This window comes from Eretmochelys imbricata, chromosome 11 (assembly GCF_965152235.1).
Source record: "Eretmochelys imbricata isolate rEreImb1 chromosome 11, rEreImb1.hap1, whole genome shotgun sequence".
NCBI classification, from domain to species: Eukaryota; Metazoa; Chordata; order Testudines; family Cheloniidae; genus Eretmochelys; species Eretmochelys imbricata.
In genome coordinates, this window is record NC_135582.1 from 53,735,862 (window position 1) to 53,754,933 (window position 19,072).

The window sequence follows — 19,072 nt, forward strand, 5'->3', positions numbered from 1 at the left end:
GGGATTATTTGGGGAAGTTTATGGCCTGTGTGCTACAGACTAGATGATCACAGTGGTCCCTTCTGGCCTTAGAATCTGTGACGCTATGAATTGCTGCTGCTTGCACTGACAAGGAGGACAAACAAACCTTCACTGCCACTCAAAAGAAAGAAGCAATGTCAGGACTTGGAATGGAAAATGATTTCTAAGGGCCCAATCCTGCAAGGTGCTGAGTGTCCTCAACTCCCACTGAAAAATACTGGAATTCACATAAATTAAGACTTGAAGGCACATCACATCCTACAGAAGCAGGCCCAAAGGACGTGGCGTGAGGTTCTGTGATGTGGCTAAGAGGCACAGCACAGAACTTGCTGCCTAGGAGGTGACTACAGTGGTTTTAAGCTACCTTTGAGATGCTCCAGGGACTGGAGAGGCCTACAGTGTAAATCAGCCAGGCCTGGAAGCCTGAGCCTGTTACGGCAGCCTCCATTCAGGCCACCCTGTGGGCTGCAGCAAGACCGATAATCTTCACGGTGCTGCTTGCTACAGCCCTGTCCCAACCCCAATCCCCAACATGCCCCCTACACTGGGGCATACAAAAGGATCCTTGGAAAACAAGCTTACAGCTGTTTCCTGCAGCACTTGTCCCGGGGAAGCTGTGCTGAGCTGTCCATGGAAATTTTAAGGCCAATTTTTGTAACTCTGGCCCCTGTACAAGGCATAATGGGGCCGGTGCAAGGATAAGGTTCTCACCCTTCAACTTCCAAGCTGCTGAATGCCATCAGCTTCCACTAACTAAACTGCCCCAATTCAACAGAGCACTTACATATGCACTTCAAGTTAAGCATGTGCTTGAATCTCAAAAGTCTTTGCTGGAAAGGGATTGATTACTGAATCAGTGTGTAAGAGCTCAGCACATTGAAGGAAAAAGTCCTTGGAGAGACACACAGAAACAACCAACTTTCTCCCACTGTTTTAGGAAATCTTTTACAGAGCTCTTTAAGCATGCATCTGTGACTAAGCATGAAAACTAAATTGCTATTGCTGTAAAAGGGAAGTTGCTTTCTGGCCACAGTTTAAATGCACTGGCGCAGCAATAAGCACGGCTTAATTGTAGAGAAGCTTACATGTTTGATAACAGATTTCCCCCCGACAGTAACATGTGAAAGCGTGTAGGCTTTGGAGCAATAAAATAAAATTGGGAGCCAGCATGGTGGCTGAACAAAATCTGTTGTAGGGTGTTAGATTTTCTGCTTTTGAAAGTGACTTCCCAGTGCTGTCAGCTGAGCTGTGGAATTAGAAACCAGAATTTACAGCAATAGGTTTTTAGATTTCAAGCTGCTCAAATTAGCTGTCTCCCGGGAGAAAAATCTAGTGTGAGGGAATCAGTAGCAAACATGGGTAAAAATGCCATTATGGAGATACCTACCCCAACAAAACAGCAATGCCTGCTACAAAGGTATCGCTCTAAACTGCAGTGATAAGGAGCCAATGGATATATGAAGGAGGAAACAGGACTTCTACTATTTGAATCAGGCTAAGAAAGCTGTTTTATGCTATTATATCTTATTTTATATTACACGCTGAAATTTTGTATACTCTCACTATGCTCCATAACAGTGCTACAAGCCTCACTGAAGAGATTATAGACCAGCCTATTGTATCATATCTTCACCTCTGTGTGGATTACAAGTGACATCACCTTGTTTTAGCTAAACAGCTAATTAGATGCAAACAGACTTCAAAACTATGCACACCAGACACCTTATTTTTCAAAAGGCCACTAATCTAAATAAACTTAAGCCCCACAATTTACTTCACTGCTATTTGTCTAAATGCATTACAAACATAGGACACGGGGTTTTCTAAATTATGGTGTCTGATGGTCATTTTAAAGTGGATTTTAATGCAATGTAATGTAATCTAGGAAGTCACTTTCAAATGCAAAGCAGTGAAAAGGAGAATTCGAGACTTTTTTTCTGTTAGGCGAAGCTTTTCCATCTTCTATGCATGTCTTTGGCAAAAATTTAAGTTGGGAAAAAATATTTTTTTTCTTTGTAAACTGCAAGTACACCAGCATAGTTTCCATACAACAAAATTTGTATGCAAGAGCAATCTCATTCTATTTTATGTATAATCTACAGTATACAGCCTATATTTATACTCTTGTTATCTATTATATACTATAACTAGATTCAGGATATATAACAGAATACTATATAGCATATACTAAACAACAATCAGGATTGCCAACTCGAAGCATTAAACAATCAGAGTCATGACATTTTCACAAGATAATTTGGGGATCTTTTTATTTGCCTTCTGGCGTTTAAGCCATTTTGTAGCTCACTCTCCAACCATGAGGCCTAGAAACTTTTTAAGTGAGAATCTCATGTGATAACATGACTCAGAGCCCAGGGCTTTAAGACCAACATCACAAGACTCATGATAAAATTGTGAGACCTAGCAACACTTTAGCCTACAATTTTTAGTTGATCTGAATAACTATGTGAACTGTTGTGGTATCTCAGGTCCACAATACATGCATTAAAAACTCTCTGTATGCGTATTTAAACAAAGTCAGTCGATCTATAGTCTGTTAAATATTTGGGATCCAATCGTACTTTTCCTGAATATGACAATTCCCATTGACTCCAAAGCTAGTAGGATAAGGGAAAAAAGGCCTATAAAACAAAAGGGAATTTAAATATTCAAAAACCAGACTATCTTAAAACAACATTAAAGAATCTGCCTGAAATTAACACAAGAGATAAAGCTGAATCTTATTTGTGCTTTTAGATCTCATTGGAACTTCTAACCAGTCGTACGGCATGCCAGCAAATAATTCAAGGAAGGGGCATAGTCAATCAAGCACTTACACTATTAAACCACAAAACGTTTAAGTAGGAGGCATACAGGGATCTAAGCAACATTTGCTCCCCTGCAGATTTCCTCAGGCCCCAGTTCAGGAAAGCGTCTCTATTCAGGATAGCACTTATGGCCACAGAGTTAATGCGTCTTAAGCACACATTGGAAGTTATACATGTGCTTAAGTGGTTTCCTGAATCAGGGCCTCTTGTGCTATTTCAAGTGAGTAAGAAGTACCCATTTTAAAGCTTTAGAGAAGCAGTTTCACTCCTTTAGGAAGGATTCAGATAGCCAAAATTATGGGCTAGATTCTCCTGGTCTTTTACATTTCCAGTAATTCTACTGTAGTCCAGAGACATTAATTCAGGTTTACGCCAAGGTAACAGCCAAATGTGCCTCACTGTATTTCTCCCCCACTCTGTTTATACACACCAATATGTATGTTGCATAAGCTAAGATGCTCTCTCTGTGATCTGTTTGCTGGACTATTATAGGATTTGTTTGACGTTTTGATGATTTAGAGTAGTTTATGACCTTTACATACAGCACATCATTAAAAAGCATATTTTTGACTTTTATCTCAGTTTTGGTGTGGAGAAGAATTTCTGATTTTGAAACTAAAAATAGGCCATGTGAAATGAGCACTAAGTACACTGCAGGGTGTCATATTCTTTTTGATACAAGAGAATCACTTCCTTACACGCCTTCCTGGCATGCCACTGTTCCTGGCGGTTCAAATGCTTAAGAGAACTATCCATAAATGTAAGCGACTAAGTGCTAGGGGCAGGATGGTCTCACTCGAAGGGCCTCACTTCTGGAATTCGCTTCCACCTCTAGTGTGCACGAATTTGTTTAATTTGTGAAAAAGTCCATTTTTTCCCACAAACTTTTGCATGAGTGACTGAGAAGGGGCAATGATAATCTTCAGCTGCTGAGACTGGTCAACAGTTAGGGGAAACACTGGATATTTTAAAGAATATTTGCCAATGTTCAAAGACTATGTGATTGGCACTTTTACAAATTAAAATATAATGTGAGTTACACATTTAAGTCAAGAAAAGAGTATGGGCATGCTAGGGTTTTGGACCATGGCAGGGGAAGTCGGGGAGCAGGAGAGAGCCAAGGTTAAAATGTACTAAAGCATCTCAGTGACTTAGGAACCTCAGTCCCATCTTCAAAAGTGATTTAGGCATTTAGGAGCGTAAGGCCATGTCTACACTACCACTTATGTTGGCAAGATTTATGTCACGCTCAGGGGTGTGAAGAACCCCCTCCCCAACCCTGAACGACATAAAGGCATAAGTCGTAGTGTGCACAGCATGTGCATTAATGGTTCCTCAAAGAGCTCTAACAAACTGCTAGCACACATCAGCAGGGTACACGCAGACAGTTTGACCCTGGCAGGCTAGTGTGGGGTAGATTCACACCCCAGCTTGTCATGGTCTAATTGTTCCTGTAGACAAGGCCTTATGCTTCTAAGTGCCCAAGTCACTTCTGAAAATGGAGACATTAGTGCCTTTGAAAGCTACACTCCAAGATCTTATTCCTAGCTGCACAGTCAAAAAAAAAAATTTAGATAATGAAAACTGACCATTCAGATTGGGCACTTAAGATTTAAATATTCCCCATCACAACACCAGTCACTCTTGCGTTACACTCATTACATTTTTTTATCTTTTTGATATTGCCATAAAAATATACTCCAAATGAAATTCAGCCACAGAACTCCCTGTTTGATGCACTACAGTGTTATATAATACACAAGATCAGCAAATGTCCTCAGGCCACGTGATAGCGTGCCTTATTATCTACAACACCCAGGCACAAAAGGATGGGTGTTTCAGTCTTAAATCTGAATTCCCTTGCTTTTGTAGTTTAAATTAGCCCACTCACATGACTCTCACATATATACTGTGTGTATGTGTTAGTATCACATTTATACACTGATTAATTCCAGGCAATGGACACTCAAACTTTTATAGAGTATTGTGGCTCAAGTGATATTTCGAGGAAGGGGTTTACGACAATATTCATTATGTTCTACATAGCCCTTCCTATCAATCGATCTTGCAACAAATCAGAGTGGGGAAAAAATTAGTATAAAGGCAACAGCATTGCTGAATTTAGCAGTTATTCATACCAAATTAGTACACAGACAAATATAGATGTAATCGAGTCAAAGTAACTGTTTGGCTATTGGGGAAAAAAAAAAATTACACATTAGGCTAAGTGAAACTGCTTGTCACCGTAACTTGTTGCACAACAACTGGCCTTAAAATAAGTCAGACATTCAGGTTATAAAGAGTTAATCTCTTTCTCTATTTTGCTTGAGACAAGAAGCCTGGATTAGTGCATTGGGATTACCTGCTCTTCTGAACAGTTTTATAACACACATACCCCAACACCTCCAATACCTGCAGGAAAAGGAAGGCAAGACCCAGGTCTGCAGCTGGGGGTGTGTCAGTGGATTCTCTGCCCACAATGAGCCCCAAAAACTTCAGTTTTGCCCAAGGGAGCAAGCAAGAAAAATGAACTAACAACATGACATGGGAGAGAGAGAGTGCGCCCATGATTAATCATGATGGGGTGACAAAGTAGGAACAATCTTAAGAATAATATGTAGGCCCAATTATTTGCTTAGCTACATTTGGGCAAACCCATAACCTATTCAGTTCAACTGATAAGGCACTGGACTGGGATTCAGGAGACCTAGGTTTTATTCCCAGCTCTGCCACTAAGCCGCTGTGTAACTTTGGGCAAATCACTTCACCTCTCTGTGCTGCTGTCTCTCCTTCCAACCTTTGTCTGTTAAGACTATAAGCTGTACGGGGCAGGGATTGCATCTACATGCTTCCTAGAAGAATGGAGCCCTGATCTCCATTAGAGCCTCTACATGCTACTGAAACAGAAGTAATGAGGATATTGATTAAGTATGTGACTTGGTTTCTTCACTCGATTTTATCCTAAACCATAATTAACATAAAATCAAACTAGGATGAGAGATGTGGAAGAAGGGGTCCTATCTAACTCCCACTGAAGTCAACAGTATTTCAACAGTAATTGAGTTGGACCCTGAAATCAATTCTATGTAGATACTCAGATACTGCAGTAATGGGGGCCATACAGGTACCTAGCTAGCTTGTTATCCATTAGGAAGGAAAGCTGAGCAACAGTGAGATCTATAAATACAGGTAAGGCAAGGAAAAAGAAATTTCAGTGAAACAAATAATCAAGGTGAACCTATTCCAAGTACATTAAGGACAATAATAAAAATATTGACAGGTTTCAGAGTAACACCCGTGTTAGTCTGTATTCGCAAAAAGAAAAGGAGTACTTGTGGCACCTTAGAGACTAACCAATTTATTTGAGCATAAGCTTTCGTGAGCTACAGCTCACTTCATCGGATGCATACTGTGGAAACTGCAGAAGACATTATATACACAGAGACCATGAAACAATACCTCCTCCCACCCCACTCTCCTGCTGGTAATAGCTTATCTAAAGTGATCACTCTCCTTACAATGAGTATGATAATCAAGTTGGGCCATTTCCAGCACAAATCCAGGTTTTTTCACCCTCCGCCCCCCCCACAAACTATAAAATATTATACTATAAAAATATTTATACTATATTTATTCTATATTTATACTATATAGTATATAATATAAAATATTATACTATAAAACTATTATACTATAAAAATATTGCCTCTTGAGTTTGTAGCTGTTTTAAAGAAACTAGAAAATTAGCAAGATTTCATCGTGAAGCATTTCAAGACAAATAAATGGGATTACTTTGGGTTCTAAAAAGAGTCAGCCATCTAAAGAATAACAGATTGAAAGTGAGTGGGATCTCTTTAAATTATTCTTCTTCAGAATTCTGCATATGAAGTGTTTCACATCAAAGCAAGATTCTTTTTTTATTTTTTATCAATTAGGCCCCTGCATTTGATTGGCACTGCATCTTCTGGAGTACAACTTTTTTTTAAAAAAAATAATTCTATTCCCTATTCCACGATCCATGGAAATTTAGAGGTGGCTTTTAATTCTATACCTTTATGTTTCCTTTTAGGGAACTTTTCCCATAAGAGCAAGAAACTGAGTTTCATCTTATGGTGCGTTCATCATTCCCCTGGGTTCTCCAACTCATGAATGGTCGGGGGCGTGGACTCCAATAGCATAAGAATCCCATGGCTCTCAGGACATTGGTAGAGGTCTTGTTTCTATGCACAGCTTCCTTTCTCCACTACTTTGGAACACGGCTTCTGCGGGAGCTACCACCCTCACGTTCACATAGCAGGGAGTCAGGAGCAGACTCAGGGGACGTTAATGGTGCATGAAATCCAAATGGGAAATCCACAAAAGTCATTAAGGGACTATGCAGTGGAGAGCCCACTGAATCCAACAGTGAAGGGAGAGTACAGCCTCCTGTTAACCAGGCAGTAACATCTTAGGGGTGACGTGTGATTGTGCCCCCTACTGATTGAGTCAAGTCTTGTGTCTGCATTACACACTAGTGCAGGGTTTGGAAAATTTACCAGACACTCTAATATTTGGACTGAACCTACCAGCCCAAGGTCGCTATGAAGGAGTCGAGGAATGCAAGCAGCAAAGTCCTTGTAAGAAACACTCTCCCCTGTCACCTCCAGCTGCTTAAAAGCAAGGAAGTGGGGTGCTGAGATTTCTGCTAAGGTGTTTTCCCTGGACCCATCTTGGTGGCTCTATCTTTTGTATTAGCCTTTGAGCAGAAGGTGTCAGATAAATTTGCAGCTTCACAACCCCCATTTGCCAGAGGGGAGCAGGCACTTTATCTATTCAGCCCACTCCAGAGCCTCCTGGTTACTGTATGAGGGAGAGCTTTCCACTACTCTACTCACCTTCCAGCCCCTTTTTAAAAATTCAACCTCCCCGTACATATCTTCAGAACTGGCCGCTCTTGCTGCTTATACGCTTCCCCAAGTCACAGGCAGCAGTGGCACAATGCTAACGAATTTTGACAGATTTGCTGAGGCTTGGAGCCTTAGGAGTAGCAGCAGTGAAACTGACTAGCTTTGTTAATTGCACTCCGCTGCTGGTTGGCAAGTCTATGAGTAGCTGGAGAGTCACTGGCGCTGCCAGTCTGCAGACTTGGGAAGACAATACTGCCTCTGTTTACATCTGTAAGGTTATTTTCAAAACCATAAGAGGAAAAAAGTTTAAGTAAAATCAAGAACACTCAAATTTTGCAGTAGTTGATGACTAGATTCTCACACTTGCCAAGGAAAACTTCCCACTCATCATTGTTGAGTGGATTTTTCAAGCCCTGCTCTAATGAAATCTAGAATTTGTTGCAGCCTTTATGACAGGAGGTTGCCTAGTAAAGAATGATGTAGTGAGAGTGTTTACTTGACTTAGGTTTGGCTTCTCAACGCACCTTAATATACTTCTGTATTCTGAGAACTGCATTAGCTGCCTATTAAATCTTGTATTATAGAAGACAGCTTTGTAGACCTTTAAATGGATGCTCCAACTAGATCCCGTCTACTTCACAGATCTATTTCCCTACTACCCTGAGGTCCTGTTCTACTTGTCTTTTGTTAACATCTGCTTTTCAACTCAAATTGTTTGAAAGTTATGTTTTTGCTTGTTCTGCTCTTTGAATCTGAATTCACTATCTCAGGAGAATGGCCAAGTTTGTTTCCTCTATATTTTTTATAAACAATCTTCAAATCCTATCTGTTTTCTTTGGTATATCTATATTTACATATATGTTATATATATAAAACATTAATTTAACTTGACTCCATCTGAAAAATCACTTACAGATCATTTGTTAGAAAGGCCCTACTTAAGTATAAATTGTAAGGACTGAATATACAGTATGAATCAGAAATCCTTCTTTTCTATGCACTTTTGAAGATTTCATCCACATTCTGTAGCTGTAAAAAGATTCTGCCAAGACAGAAATATATAGGCAAAATGTTCAGAAGTGACTACAGATTTTGAGGTTTCAGGTTTTTTTGGGTGCCCACTATGAGACACCTTAAAAGAGACCTGACTTCTAGAAAATGCGGAATACCTACTATCTGAAACTAAGGCCACTTTATAAGGTGCCTCAAGCTGGCTATGCAAAAACTGAGGCACCCAAAAATCAATCGTCGCTTTCTAAAACCATGAACATTACTCGATAAATGTAATTCCTTTCCTATACTTTTAAATAAAACTTTAGTTGACTGAAAGTGAAATTAAATTACACTTTAAAAAATTCAGATTGTTTTTTGTCTTCCAGAAGTTGGGGCAACAGAAGAAGAGAACTTAGACAACAAAAAAGTGCCAGTTTACTTGTGATATAGCAACCAATGGTTCAGAAAAAAAAAAATTACTTCACTATAAGTTAACCCAATCACTTAATGTCCATGGCTCAGTTGGCTTTCTGTAGTTGTACAATACACTTCAGACTGTATGAGGCAATAACATGCCAATGACATGGTTACTCTTATCTACTGTGTGTAGGGTTTAAAATGTTTTACATAAGCATTTCCAGGTGAAAAGAAATGTAGGGGTGAAATTCCATCTCTCTTACCCCGACTTACACCAGTGTAAGTTCACTGAATTCAATGTAGTTACAGTATAAAACTGGTGTGGGAGGAAAATCAAAACCTGTAAGTGCAAAGTATTATTATTAAAATTACCTAGGGTGAAACCCTGGCCCTATTGAAATCAATGGGAGGGACCTCTGGCTTACTTTTTGCTTTAGGTGACGTCATCTTGTTTTGTATTTCACATTAAATGGACCACATAATTAGACTGGTGAGCCACAGAAAGCTGGCTGGTCCTATGATGTTAGCTCACCTTGTCATAAACCACCCAATAAATTACAAAAGTAATGGCTAAATCCCATCAAATGACATCCCTGCAGTCATGAACGCAGCCTGGCTGGTCCATGAGAAAATCTCACTATTAAGTTGCGACCCACAACATGTAAGATTTGGAGGGTCCCTGTAATAGGGTAGCTGCCTCCAGAGCACCCCCTCATGACCAGAGGTCACTCTTCAGGGCCCCTTAAGAACTGCACATCACCCACCCAAATATATAAACAGTCTCCTCCTGAGGTCCAGTTGATTTAGTCCTGACACAGTCTGGCGCTCCAGGTTCCAGGCCCCCATTCAATGTCTCTCTTCTCTAAGATAAGAAGTCCCCGGCCCCTCCTTCTCAGAGCTGAGTGCCAATACAATCATCACTCCTGTGCTTTACCAGGCTGGAGCTCAGCTTTACACCCCTGGTGCCAGTATCTTCCCTACAAGAGCCTTTTCTCATTCTCTGCCACAGCTTCCTGGGCTTCTCCAGCTTCCTGCTGCCCTTTGTCGCGGAATCAGCTGTCCTCCATGAGGCCCCAACACCATAGGGGACTGTTTTCAACACCACAGGGGACTGTTTTAGGGAGAGGTTCTGACTAGTCCTGATGTGACTGTGCAGGGGTCTAGAGGGGAGCAACGTTTTCTCTCCTTGCACATTCACATTAGGCCTATTCAGATATTTGTTCTGGGTGCTGAAGTGGGCGGCAGTGGGGCAGGAATACAGGGGTTTTACACCCTATGCTCCCTAGGGACAAAGCCATGGCCCCACTTTTCTATGCACCAGCCAACGAGGCTTTGTTAGGATTAGTCACAATCTGGTCAAGTAATGATCCTGCACTCAGAAAACTTACTCCCCTGCTCTGCCACAGCCAGGGTGCTTGGGAGGCATTGTCCTTCTCCCTGTGTGGATGTTTACCCTGCAATCCAAGGTGGGATAGCAGCACACCTGGACTAGCTTTGATCTAGCTAGCACAAAGAATAATAGCGGCAAATCCATGACAGCCTGGGCTAGTCTCTTGAGTATCTACCCAGAGTCCTGTACAGCCCATGCTGCTTCGCATGTTGCACTGGCTTCACTGCTTTCGTTATTTGAGCTAGTTAGATCAAAGCTAGCTTGGGTACATCCATGTGTGTTGCAGTCACACCTCTGACTGTAGCATAGATAGACATCCCCATGCGTCCCAGAGCCTCTTTTGCAGCTCTGCACTGTCTCTTGCTCAGGAAGACTGTGTACAAGATCCATGATCTAACTCAAAAATGTTAAACTAACAAATCACCACACACAATTTTTTTTAAACAAAATCTAAATTAAAGACCTAAAGTATTTGACACTGTCCCTGTAAGTAGTTAGAGTCTGGGGTTTTGTTGTGTTTTCTTTTAAAGCCACATCATCATTTTCCTACCAATGACATTTCTGCTGCATAACTACTATAAGAATGCTCTCTAGTACTGCAAATTATTGGGTTTGAATCCTCCAGGGGAAGACTGACAACACAAGGGGCTTGGTTCATGTTTTAAAAACAGGAGAAATATTATTTTAAACTTAAAATACATGAGTGTGCTAGAAACAGCAGATGGGGATAGAGCACCTAGTACAACTCATAAATAATACAGAATCCTCTCAGAAGTAATATGGTTGCTGAATTTCTCTAGAAAACGGCAGGTCTTTATGAGGTTTCAGCTTGACTAAAATGCAAAATGTCACTTCAGAAAAACCTAAATGAAAGACAATACATAGCATTACAACACAACTGCAAAGCACATCCACTTATGCTACGGAAAGGGGAAAGACCTTGTGAATCTAGACAGGCAGAGTAATATTAAAAGAGGACTCTTACCTCCATCCCCAGATCCTGAGCCTGCATCTGAAGACAAAACACAATGAAATTTATATTCAGATGTGACAATATGTCCTATGAATATGTAAGGCAACACTGATCAGTTACATTCATCAGGGTGTTTTTTATGTTTAATGTCATCCCTGGGTAAATTACAGAGATCTAATCTCTACATGGTTCACTCAAGCCATCTTTCTGATGTCTGAATTTTCTTTTTAAAAGTCTCCTTAAAAGACAGAAAAAGCCCAAGCACAGGAGTGCTGTAATGTTCTCCTAAGTCTCTGTCTCATTTGCTGAAACTGATAAACCATCTTCTTCAAGAGCTTTGTGATTAACAGTTTTGCAAAGTTACTTTACTGTGCAATTTCATTCCCCCCCTTACACACACCATATTTAAAAAAAGAAAAACAATGTTAATTCGGTGGTAGAACATATAGAAATGAATGTCACATATAGTCATAACCATCAAAGAGCTTTATAGATGTAAGAATATCAGAAATGTTTGATGACACTGAGTCAGTATTCCTACCATAAACTGAATGCTATACAGTAAAGAAAGGAAATATTTATAATGAATACCTAGCAAGCAAGGAAGCAAGCAAGCAAAGCCTTTTTATAAAATTGCTAATCTTTCCTTCCTCTCCCCGCCACATTTTCAGAGTAACATTGTCAGTTGAAATAATTAGTTTAATCCTTTAAAGGAATGGTCAGAATTACAGACTCTCCTAAAGGTTACTTGCTTGTTAAACCAAGTGCTTTGTCTTTAAATCCTTCAACTTAACCTGAAGAAATTTAGATGGACTGTTTATGTTTCCAGTTTTAGGAAGAGCAGCTACATGAAATTGTCAAGCAAAGAACTTCATTAAGAAACATTCTTAACAAATCAACGTATAAAAATGCACACAAATGGAGAGATGTCTGGCTAAAAGAAAATCTAAATTCCGTCTCCATTTTCAGCAGTTTAATGTAATAAAGGCATTGATGAAAGCAAAAGAGAAAGTTACATTATCAAGAGCTTCTTTTTACTGGAGAACTCAACTCGCAAGCACTGCTCAGTGTCAAAGGCAGTTAAAAAGCCAAACGAAGAGCTTGCAAAGGCAAGATTGTGATTCTGTTTGTATATCAAGAGTTGAATCCCAATTTATTTACAGTCAGATCTTGTTAATCTAAGTCGGTTTGTAAACTCCATCATTATTCAGATAAAAAAAAATCTTCAGATTAACAAGACTTTTTTTTTGCCACAGCAGTGGGTTTACCAATTAAATCTTGCAGCTAGCTAAACAAACAGATGAGCCACGTTACCCAAATGTGTTGGTTTTTTAGCTGGCTAAATCTTGAAACTGTGGACTTTTTCACAGTATGATTATAAACATCAGGGGCAATGACTGGCTGGAATAGGGAATAAAATATGATGGTGCTCTACTACCTAGCATCCTTTGCAACACCCATATTCCTAACCTGATTCTCCAACATACTCCCCACTACACACCCTCTCCAGGCCAGCTGCTTCGTGAGAGAAAGGTCTCTTCAATCTCACACCACTACTGGCTTCTGGAAAGCAGAGGCTCCCCCACTCCCTCCCCTGCCTGGCAGCTGGGGAGAGATGAACACTAGCCTTTCTCTCCTTTATGTACTCCATGCATTTCCCAGCTGTTTGGAGGAAAGAAGCTCCATGTTTTTCCTTTCTCATTCCACACACTCATATCCAGACTCCACCTAGCCATCCTCAAGGGGTTTCTTTCTGACCATCCTCCCTTTCTCACCAGATGTTCTCAGTGACATTCCCTCCACTGTAGGATGGGATTGTACTGGTCCGTCTTACTCCACCCTTTTGGGGGAATCCAGCAGATTCCAAACTTCCAGATCAGTTGGTTTAGCACTCTCCTCTCAGCATAATGGATTAGGTGTACTCTTGTGATTAACATTCTGCTCTCTCTGCCTACATCCACAGAGAGATCCAGTAACTCCCCAGCAGCCCCAAGGAAAGCAAAGAGCAGTCTCAGATAAGGCCCGATCTAAAGCCCCACAAAGCAAATCAAAAGATTCCCAGTGACTTCAGTAGGCTATAGATCAGGTCCATAATTGACAGAAGCCTTGTCTTTGTGAGGAGGAAAAAGAGACCAATGTTCAAGACTTCAGGAATCCCAGTTTTCTTTCCTCCCCGAGCACCTCTAGCATCGCAGAGGATGTCTCCAAAGTGACTACTACAAATAATGGGAGAGATTAAGAAATGACGCAGCAAGGAAGTGGAATTATTCCATTAAAAACTTTTTGATGAAAAAAGCCCAGTATCTTTCCTAAAGAAACTCTTCTGCCAAAACAGACTTTGCCTGCCTGAACTCCAGATAATACCAATTTGTAGACAAAGAACATTACACAATGTGCTTTTCCCCTTGCAAAGTCTTAGGTAGCAATCTCAGATGAAGCATAATTTACGGGAAGAAATTTTATTTTCTCTTAGGTGCAAGAAACACAGATTGCTGCAGTGCACAAAAAGTTTTTCTTTTGCACTTTTATTGACTCTTCCAAGCTAACCTGAAAAATTCTGCTTTACATTTAAAGAGTTCCCTCAAGGAACAAAGGCTTGATCCTTCTCTTCTTTTCAAGTTAACTTCATTGCCCACCTCTAATGAATACAGAACACAAAAGGAAAATACTGAGAACTCCAGCACAGAGCAAGTCAGTTTTCATGTCAGATTGTGCTCATACACCTTTCTGTATGTTACAGAATATTTCAGGTTTCAGAGTAGCAGCCGTGTTAGTCTGTATTCGGAAAAAGAAAAGGAGTACTTGTGGCACCTTAGAGACTAATAAATTTATTTGAGCATAAGTTTTCGTGAGCTACAGGTCACTTCATCGGATCCATTCAGTGGAAAATACAGTGGATACAGTGGGGAGATTTATATACACAGAGAACATGAAACAATGGGTGTTACCATACACACTGTAAGGACAGTGATCACTTAAGATGAGCTAATACAAGCAGGAGAGCCGGGGTGGGGGGTTGGGGGAGGTGAGAAAACCTTTTGTAGTGATAATCAAGGTGGGCCATTTCCAGCAGTTGACAAGAAAGTCTGAGGAACAGTGGAGGGTGGATGGGGGGGAATAAACATGGGGAAATAGTTTTACTTTGTGTAATGACCCATCCACTCCCAGTCTCTATTCAAGCCTAAGTTAATTGTATCCAGTTTGCAAATTAATTCCAATTCAGCAGTCTCTCGTTGGAGTCTGTTTTTGAAGTTTCTTTGTTGAAGAACTGTCACTTTTAGGTCTCTAATCGAGTGACCAGAGAGATTGAAGTCTTCTCCGACTGGTTTTTGAATGTTATAATTCTTGACATCTGATTTGTGTCCATTTATTCTTTTATGTAGAGACTGTCCAGTTTGACCAATGTACATGGCAGAGAGGCATTGCTGGCACATGAGAGCATATATCACATTGGTGGATGTACAGGAGAACGAGCCTCTGATAGTGTGGCTGATGTGATTAGGCCCTATGATGCTGTCCCTTGAATAGATATGTGGACACAGTTGGCAACGGGCTTTGTTGCAAGGATAGGTTCCTGGGTTAGTGGTTCTGTTGTGTGGTTGCTGGTGAGTATTTGCTTCAGGTTGGGGGGCTGTCTGTAAGCAAGGACTGGCCTGTCTCCCAAGATCTGTGAGAGTGATGGATCGTCCTTCAGGATAGGTTGTAGATCCTTGATGATGCGTTGGAGAGGTTTTAGTTGGGGGCTGAAGGTGATGGCTAGTGGCGTTCTGTTATTTTCTTTGTTGGGCCTGTCCTGTAGTAGGTGAGTTCTGGGTACTCTTCTGGCTCTGTCAATCTGTTGCTTCACTTCCGCAGGTGGGTATTGTAGTTGTAAGAATGCTTGTTAGAGATCTTGTAGGTGTTTGTCTCTGTCTGAGGGATTGGAGCAAATGCGGTTGTATCGTAAAGCTTGGCTGTGGACAATGGATCGTGTGGTGTGAGCTGGGTGAAAGCTGGAGGCATGCAGGTAGGAATAGCGGTCAGTAGGTTTCCGGTATAGGGTAGTGTTTATGTGACCATTGCTTATTAGCACGGTAGTGTCCAGGAAGTGGATCTCTTGTGTGGACTGGTCCAGGCTGAGGTTGATGGTGGGATGGAAATTGTTGAAATCATGGTGGAATTCCTCAAGGGCTTCTTTTCCATGGGTCCAGATGATGAAGATGTCATCACTGTAGCACAAGTAGAGTAGGGGCATTAGGGAACGAGAGCTGAGGAAGCGTTGTTCTAAGTCAGCCATAAAAATGTTGGCATACTGTGGGGCCCTGCGGGTACCTATAGCAGTGCCGCTGATTTGAAGGTATACATTGTCCCCAAATGTGAAATGGTTATGGGTGAGGACAAAGTCACAAAGTTCAGCCACCAGGTTTGCCGTGACATTTTCGGGGATACTGTTCCTGATGGCTTGTAGTCCCTCTTTGTGTGGAATGTTGGTGTAGAGGGCTTCTACATCCATAGTGGCCAGGATGGTGTTTTCAAGAAGAACACCGATGGATTGTAGTTGTCTCAGGAAGTCAGTGGTGTCTCGAAGATAGTGCTGGTAGCGTAGAGCCTGAGGAGGGAGTCTATATAGCCATACAATCCTGCTGTCAGGGTGCCAATGCCTGAGATGATGGGGCGTCCAGGATTTCCAGGTTTATGGATCTTGGGTAGCAGATAGAATACCCCAGGTTGGAGTTCCAGGAGTGTGTCTGTGCAGATTTGTTCTTGTGCTTTTTCAGGGAGTTTCTTGAGCAAATGCTGTAGTTTCTTTTGGTAACCCTCAGTGGGATCAGAGGGTAATGGCTTGTAAAAAGTGGTGTTGGAGAGCTGGCTAGCAGCCTCTTGTTCATATTCCGACCTATTCATGATGACGACAGCACCTCCTTTGTCAGCCTTTTTGATTATGATGTCAGAGTTGTTTCTGAGGCTGTGGATGGCATTGTGTTCTGCACGGCTGAGGTTGTGGGGCAAGTGATGCTGCTTTTCCACAATTTCAGCCCGTGCACATCGGCAAAAGCACTCTATGTAGAAGTCCAGTCTGTTGTTTCAACCTTCAGGAGGAGTCCACCCAGAATCCTTCTTTTTGTAGTCTTGGTAGGAAGGTCTCTGTGGATTAGTATGTTGTTCAGAGGTGTGTTGGAAATATTCCTTGAGTCAGAGACGTCGAAAATAGGATTCTAGGTCACCACAGAACTGTATCATGTTCGTGGGGGTGGAGGGACAGAAGGAGAGGCCCCGAGATAGGACAGATTCTTCTGCTGGGCTAAGAGTATAGTTGGATAGATTAACAATATTGCTGGGTGGGTTAAGGGAACCACTGTTGTGGCCCCTTGTGGCATATAGTAGTTTAGATAGTTTAGTGTCCTATTTCTTTTGTAGAGAAGCAAAGTGTATGTTGTAAATGGCTTGTCTAGTTTTTGTAAAAAAAAGGTGCCTTGCGAAATAATACTCAGTTAATTCTTCCACGAAATACAGAGAAGACAATTGCACAATCTCACTAATTTAACTTAAAGTTTAAGGGCCAAAACCTTAGCCACTATAAATCAGTGCAGTTCCACGGCAGTCACTGAAGCTATGCTGATTTATACCATTGGGGATCTAATCCTAAGTATATAAGAAAAAGCCTATGGAAAAGTTACCATATGCAATAACATTCATAGGCTGTCCCCTCCAGATTACAAAGTGCCACTGACACAAGCAAAGTGTTCTAGGTTAACTTAATCTTTCTGTCCAGTTACTTGTATTCACACTATATATCTGTATACAGTGCACACCACATGGCAGAATGCAAGATAAATATTAAAACAGAAATGGTATTCTATGCCCTGTTCCTCAAAATCATGTCAAGAATCTTTTAAAAAAAGGAATGGATGACAGTAGCTACTTAAGGTCTATATGGTAAATTATTCATCTGGAGTTAATACACCAGGAATCCAAAGAGTCCTTATCATGATATGCAAGCTATTTTATCTGATTTCAAACCAAGTTCTCAATATAGTCTACAAACTAAGTATTATACATACCAGTTGCACATGATCCTTCCGACATCACGAGTATTTCACTCTGCTGCTTGCAGGCAGCCTGTCTCAAGTAGCATTCGTTCTGATAGGTATCGCCATTGGAGCCACACACCGGCACATAGTCGCTGTTACACTAATGAATGCAGAAAAAGAAAGAATGTAATTAGTAACAACCACCAAATGGTACCATACCAAGTCATATCCCGCCCCATCTCCCAGTCAAAAAAATAAAACAGCATGAAAACAGCAGGAGCTAAGAAACTGCCTGATCCTTGCTCATTCTTTTCAAATCTATCATTATTAGTAGGACTACAGGAAAAAAATGAAGGGATATTAAATGGTCATGCTTCAGGCACAACGCGACCTCTAACTGACAGGTGTGAGTAAGAAACTTCCCATATGGGCTAGTTATTCCGTAACTGTCCACTCTGGGCTTTCATATATCTTTAAAGTAATTGGTGCTGGCTATTCAGAGACAGAATGCTAGACAAGATGTAATTCTGGTCTTATCTGGTATGGCAATGTATGCATTCCCACTCCCATTGAAGGATAATAGGCATGCACGCTCTCTCATAATTAGAATTGATTGGATGGATTAGAAAACGGGATGGATTTTTTTGTGAAAATTGTCAGCAAAGATGTGTCCCTTTTTTCATTAAAATGTTGAAATTTTTCAGCAAGCTCTTGTTACAGTATTTCCTAGAGTTCACAGCTCTCTATTTCATGTTGAAGGCATCAGGGCCAGAATTACAAGGCATGTAAAGTCAACAATACTGAAGAACAGAGAGATTGAATAATATGCATACTATCAGCTCAGCTGAAACTTCTGCTCAGTGTTGTCAACTATCAGCTTTATTTTCCTCCATCACAAAAAGAACAAGTTTTTTCCCCCGCTTGTTCATTTCAATAAAAATAATTCCATTTTATAATGGAAATTAGGCAACCTACAGGGTGTAGTTATCATAAGATAATCACACTCTGAGGTATTAGAGACACTTGGATATGCCCTGTACCTGATAATTATGCCAGGGATGTGATTATCTCATGACTACTATATTCCTGATATGTCTCATTGTTTAATTATAAAAGTAATGATCAAGATTATTATTTATAAAAGATCACCTTTGTTTAAAAACCACATAAAAATTAAAAAGTCATACTATCAATTTAGCTGTCTTATGCTGAGTGTCTTATGTTGTGCTAAAACATGTGATATCCAGTATGAAACTGATGTCAATATGAATTTGAAATCTGCCTAGATACGAATGGCTACAGACATGATTAACACATGCGTGAGCTGAATTAATTGCAGGCCTCCACACAGGGATATAGCCAGGAAATTATTCAGACTTTGTCAGAGTGACATTTTGGTTGGTCCAAGATGAGTGACATTTTCCCTATGTATTATATTTTCTTAAAAGTCTTAGGCCTGCTATGCCACCTTCTTTTTCATAAACATAACAACAAATGCTTTCTTCTCCTACCCCACAGCTCATCAATTCTACTATTTTGAACTATTGATTAAA

General features: G+C 40.7%; 1 protein-coding gene across 1 annotated transcript in view; it reads right to left on the reverse strand.

The window, feature by feature from the left end:
- Positions 1–19,072, reverse strand: part of TMEFF2 (transmembrane protein with EGF like and two follistatin like domains 2) — a 171,272-nt gene that overhangs the window by 144,887 nt on the left and 7,313 nt on the right. The window contains exons 3-4 of the mRNA XM_077830140.1: positions 17,550–17,679; positions 11,521–11,547 (exon numbers count right to left, since the gene is read on the reverse strand). Of these exons, the coding sequence (XP_077686266.1) occupies positions 11,521–11,547; positions 17,550–17,679 (157 nt within the window). The remainder of the gene's footprint in view (positions 1–11,520; positions 11,548–17,549; positions 17,680–19,072) is intronic.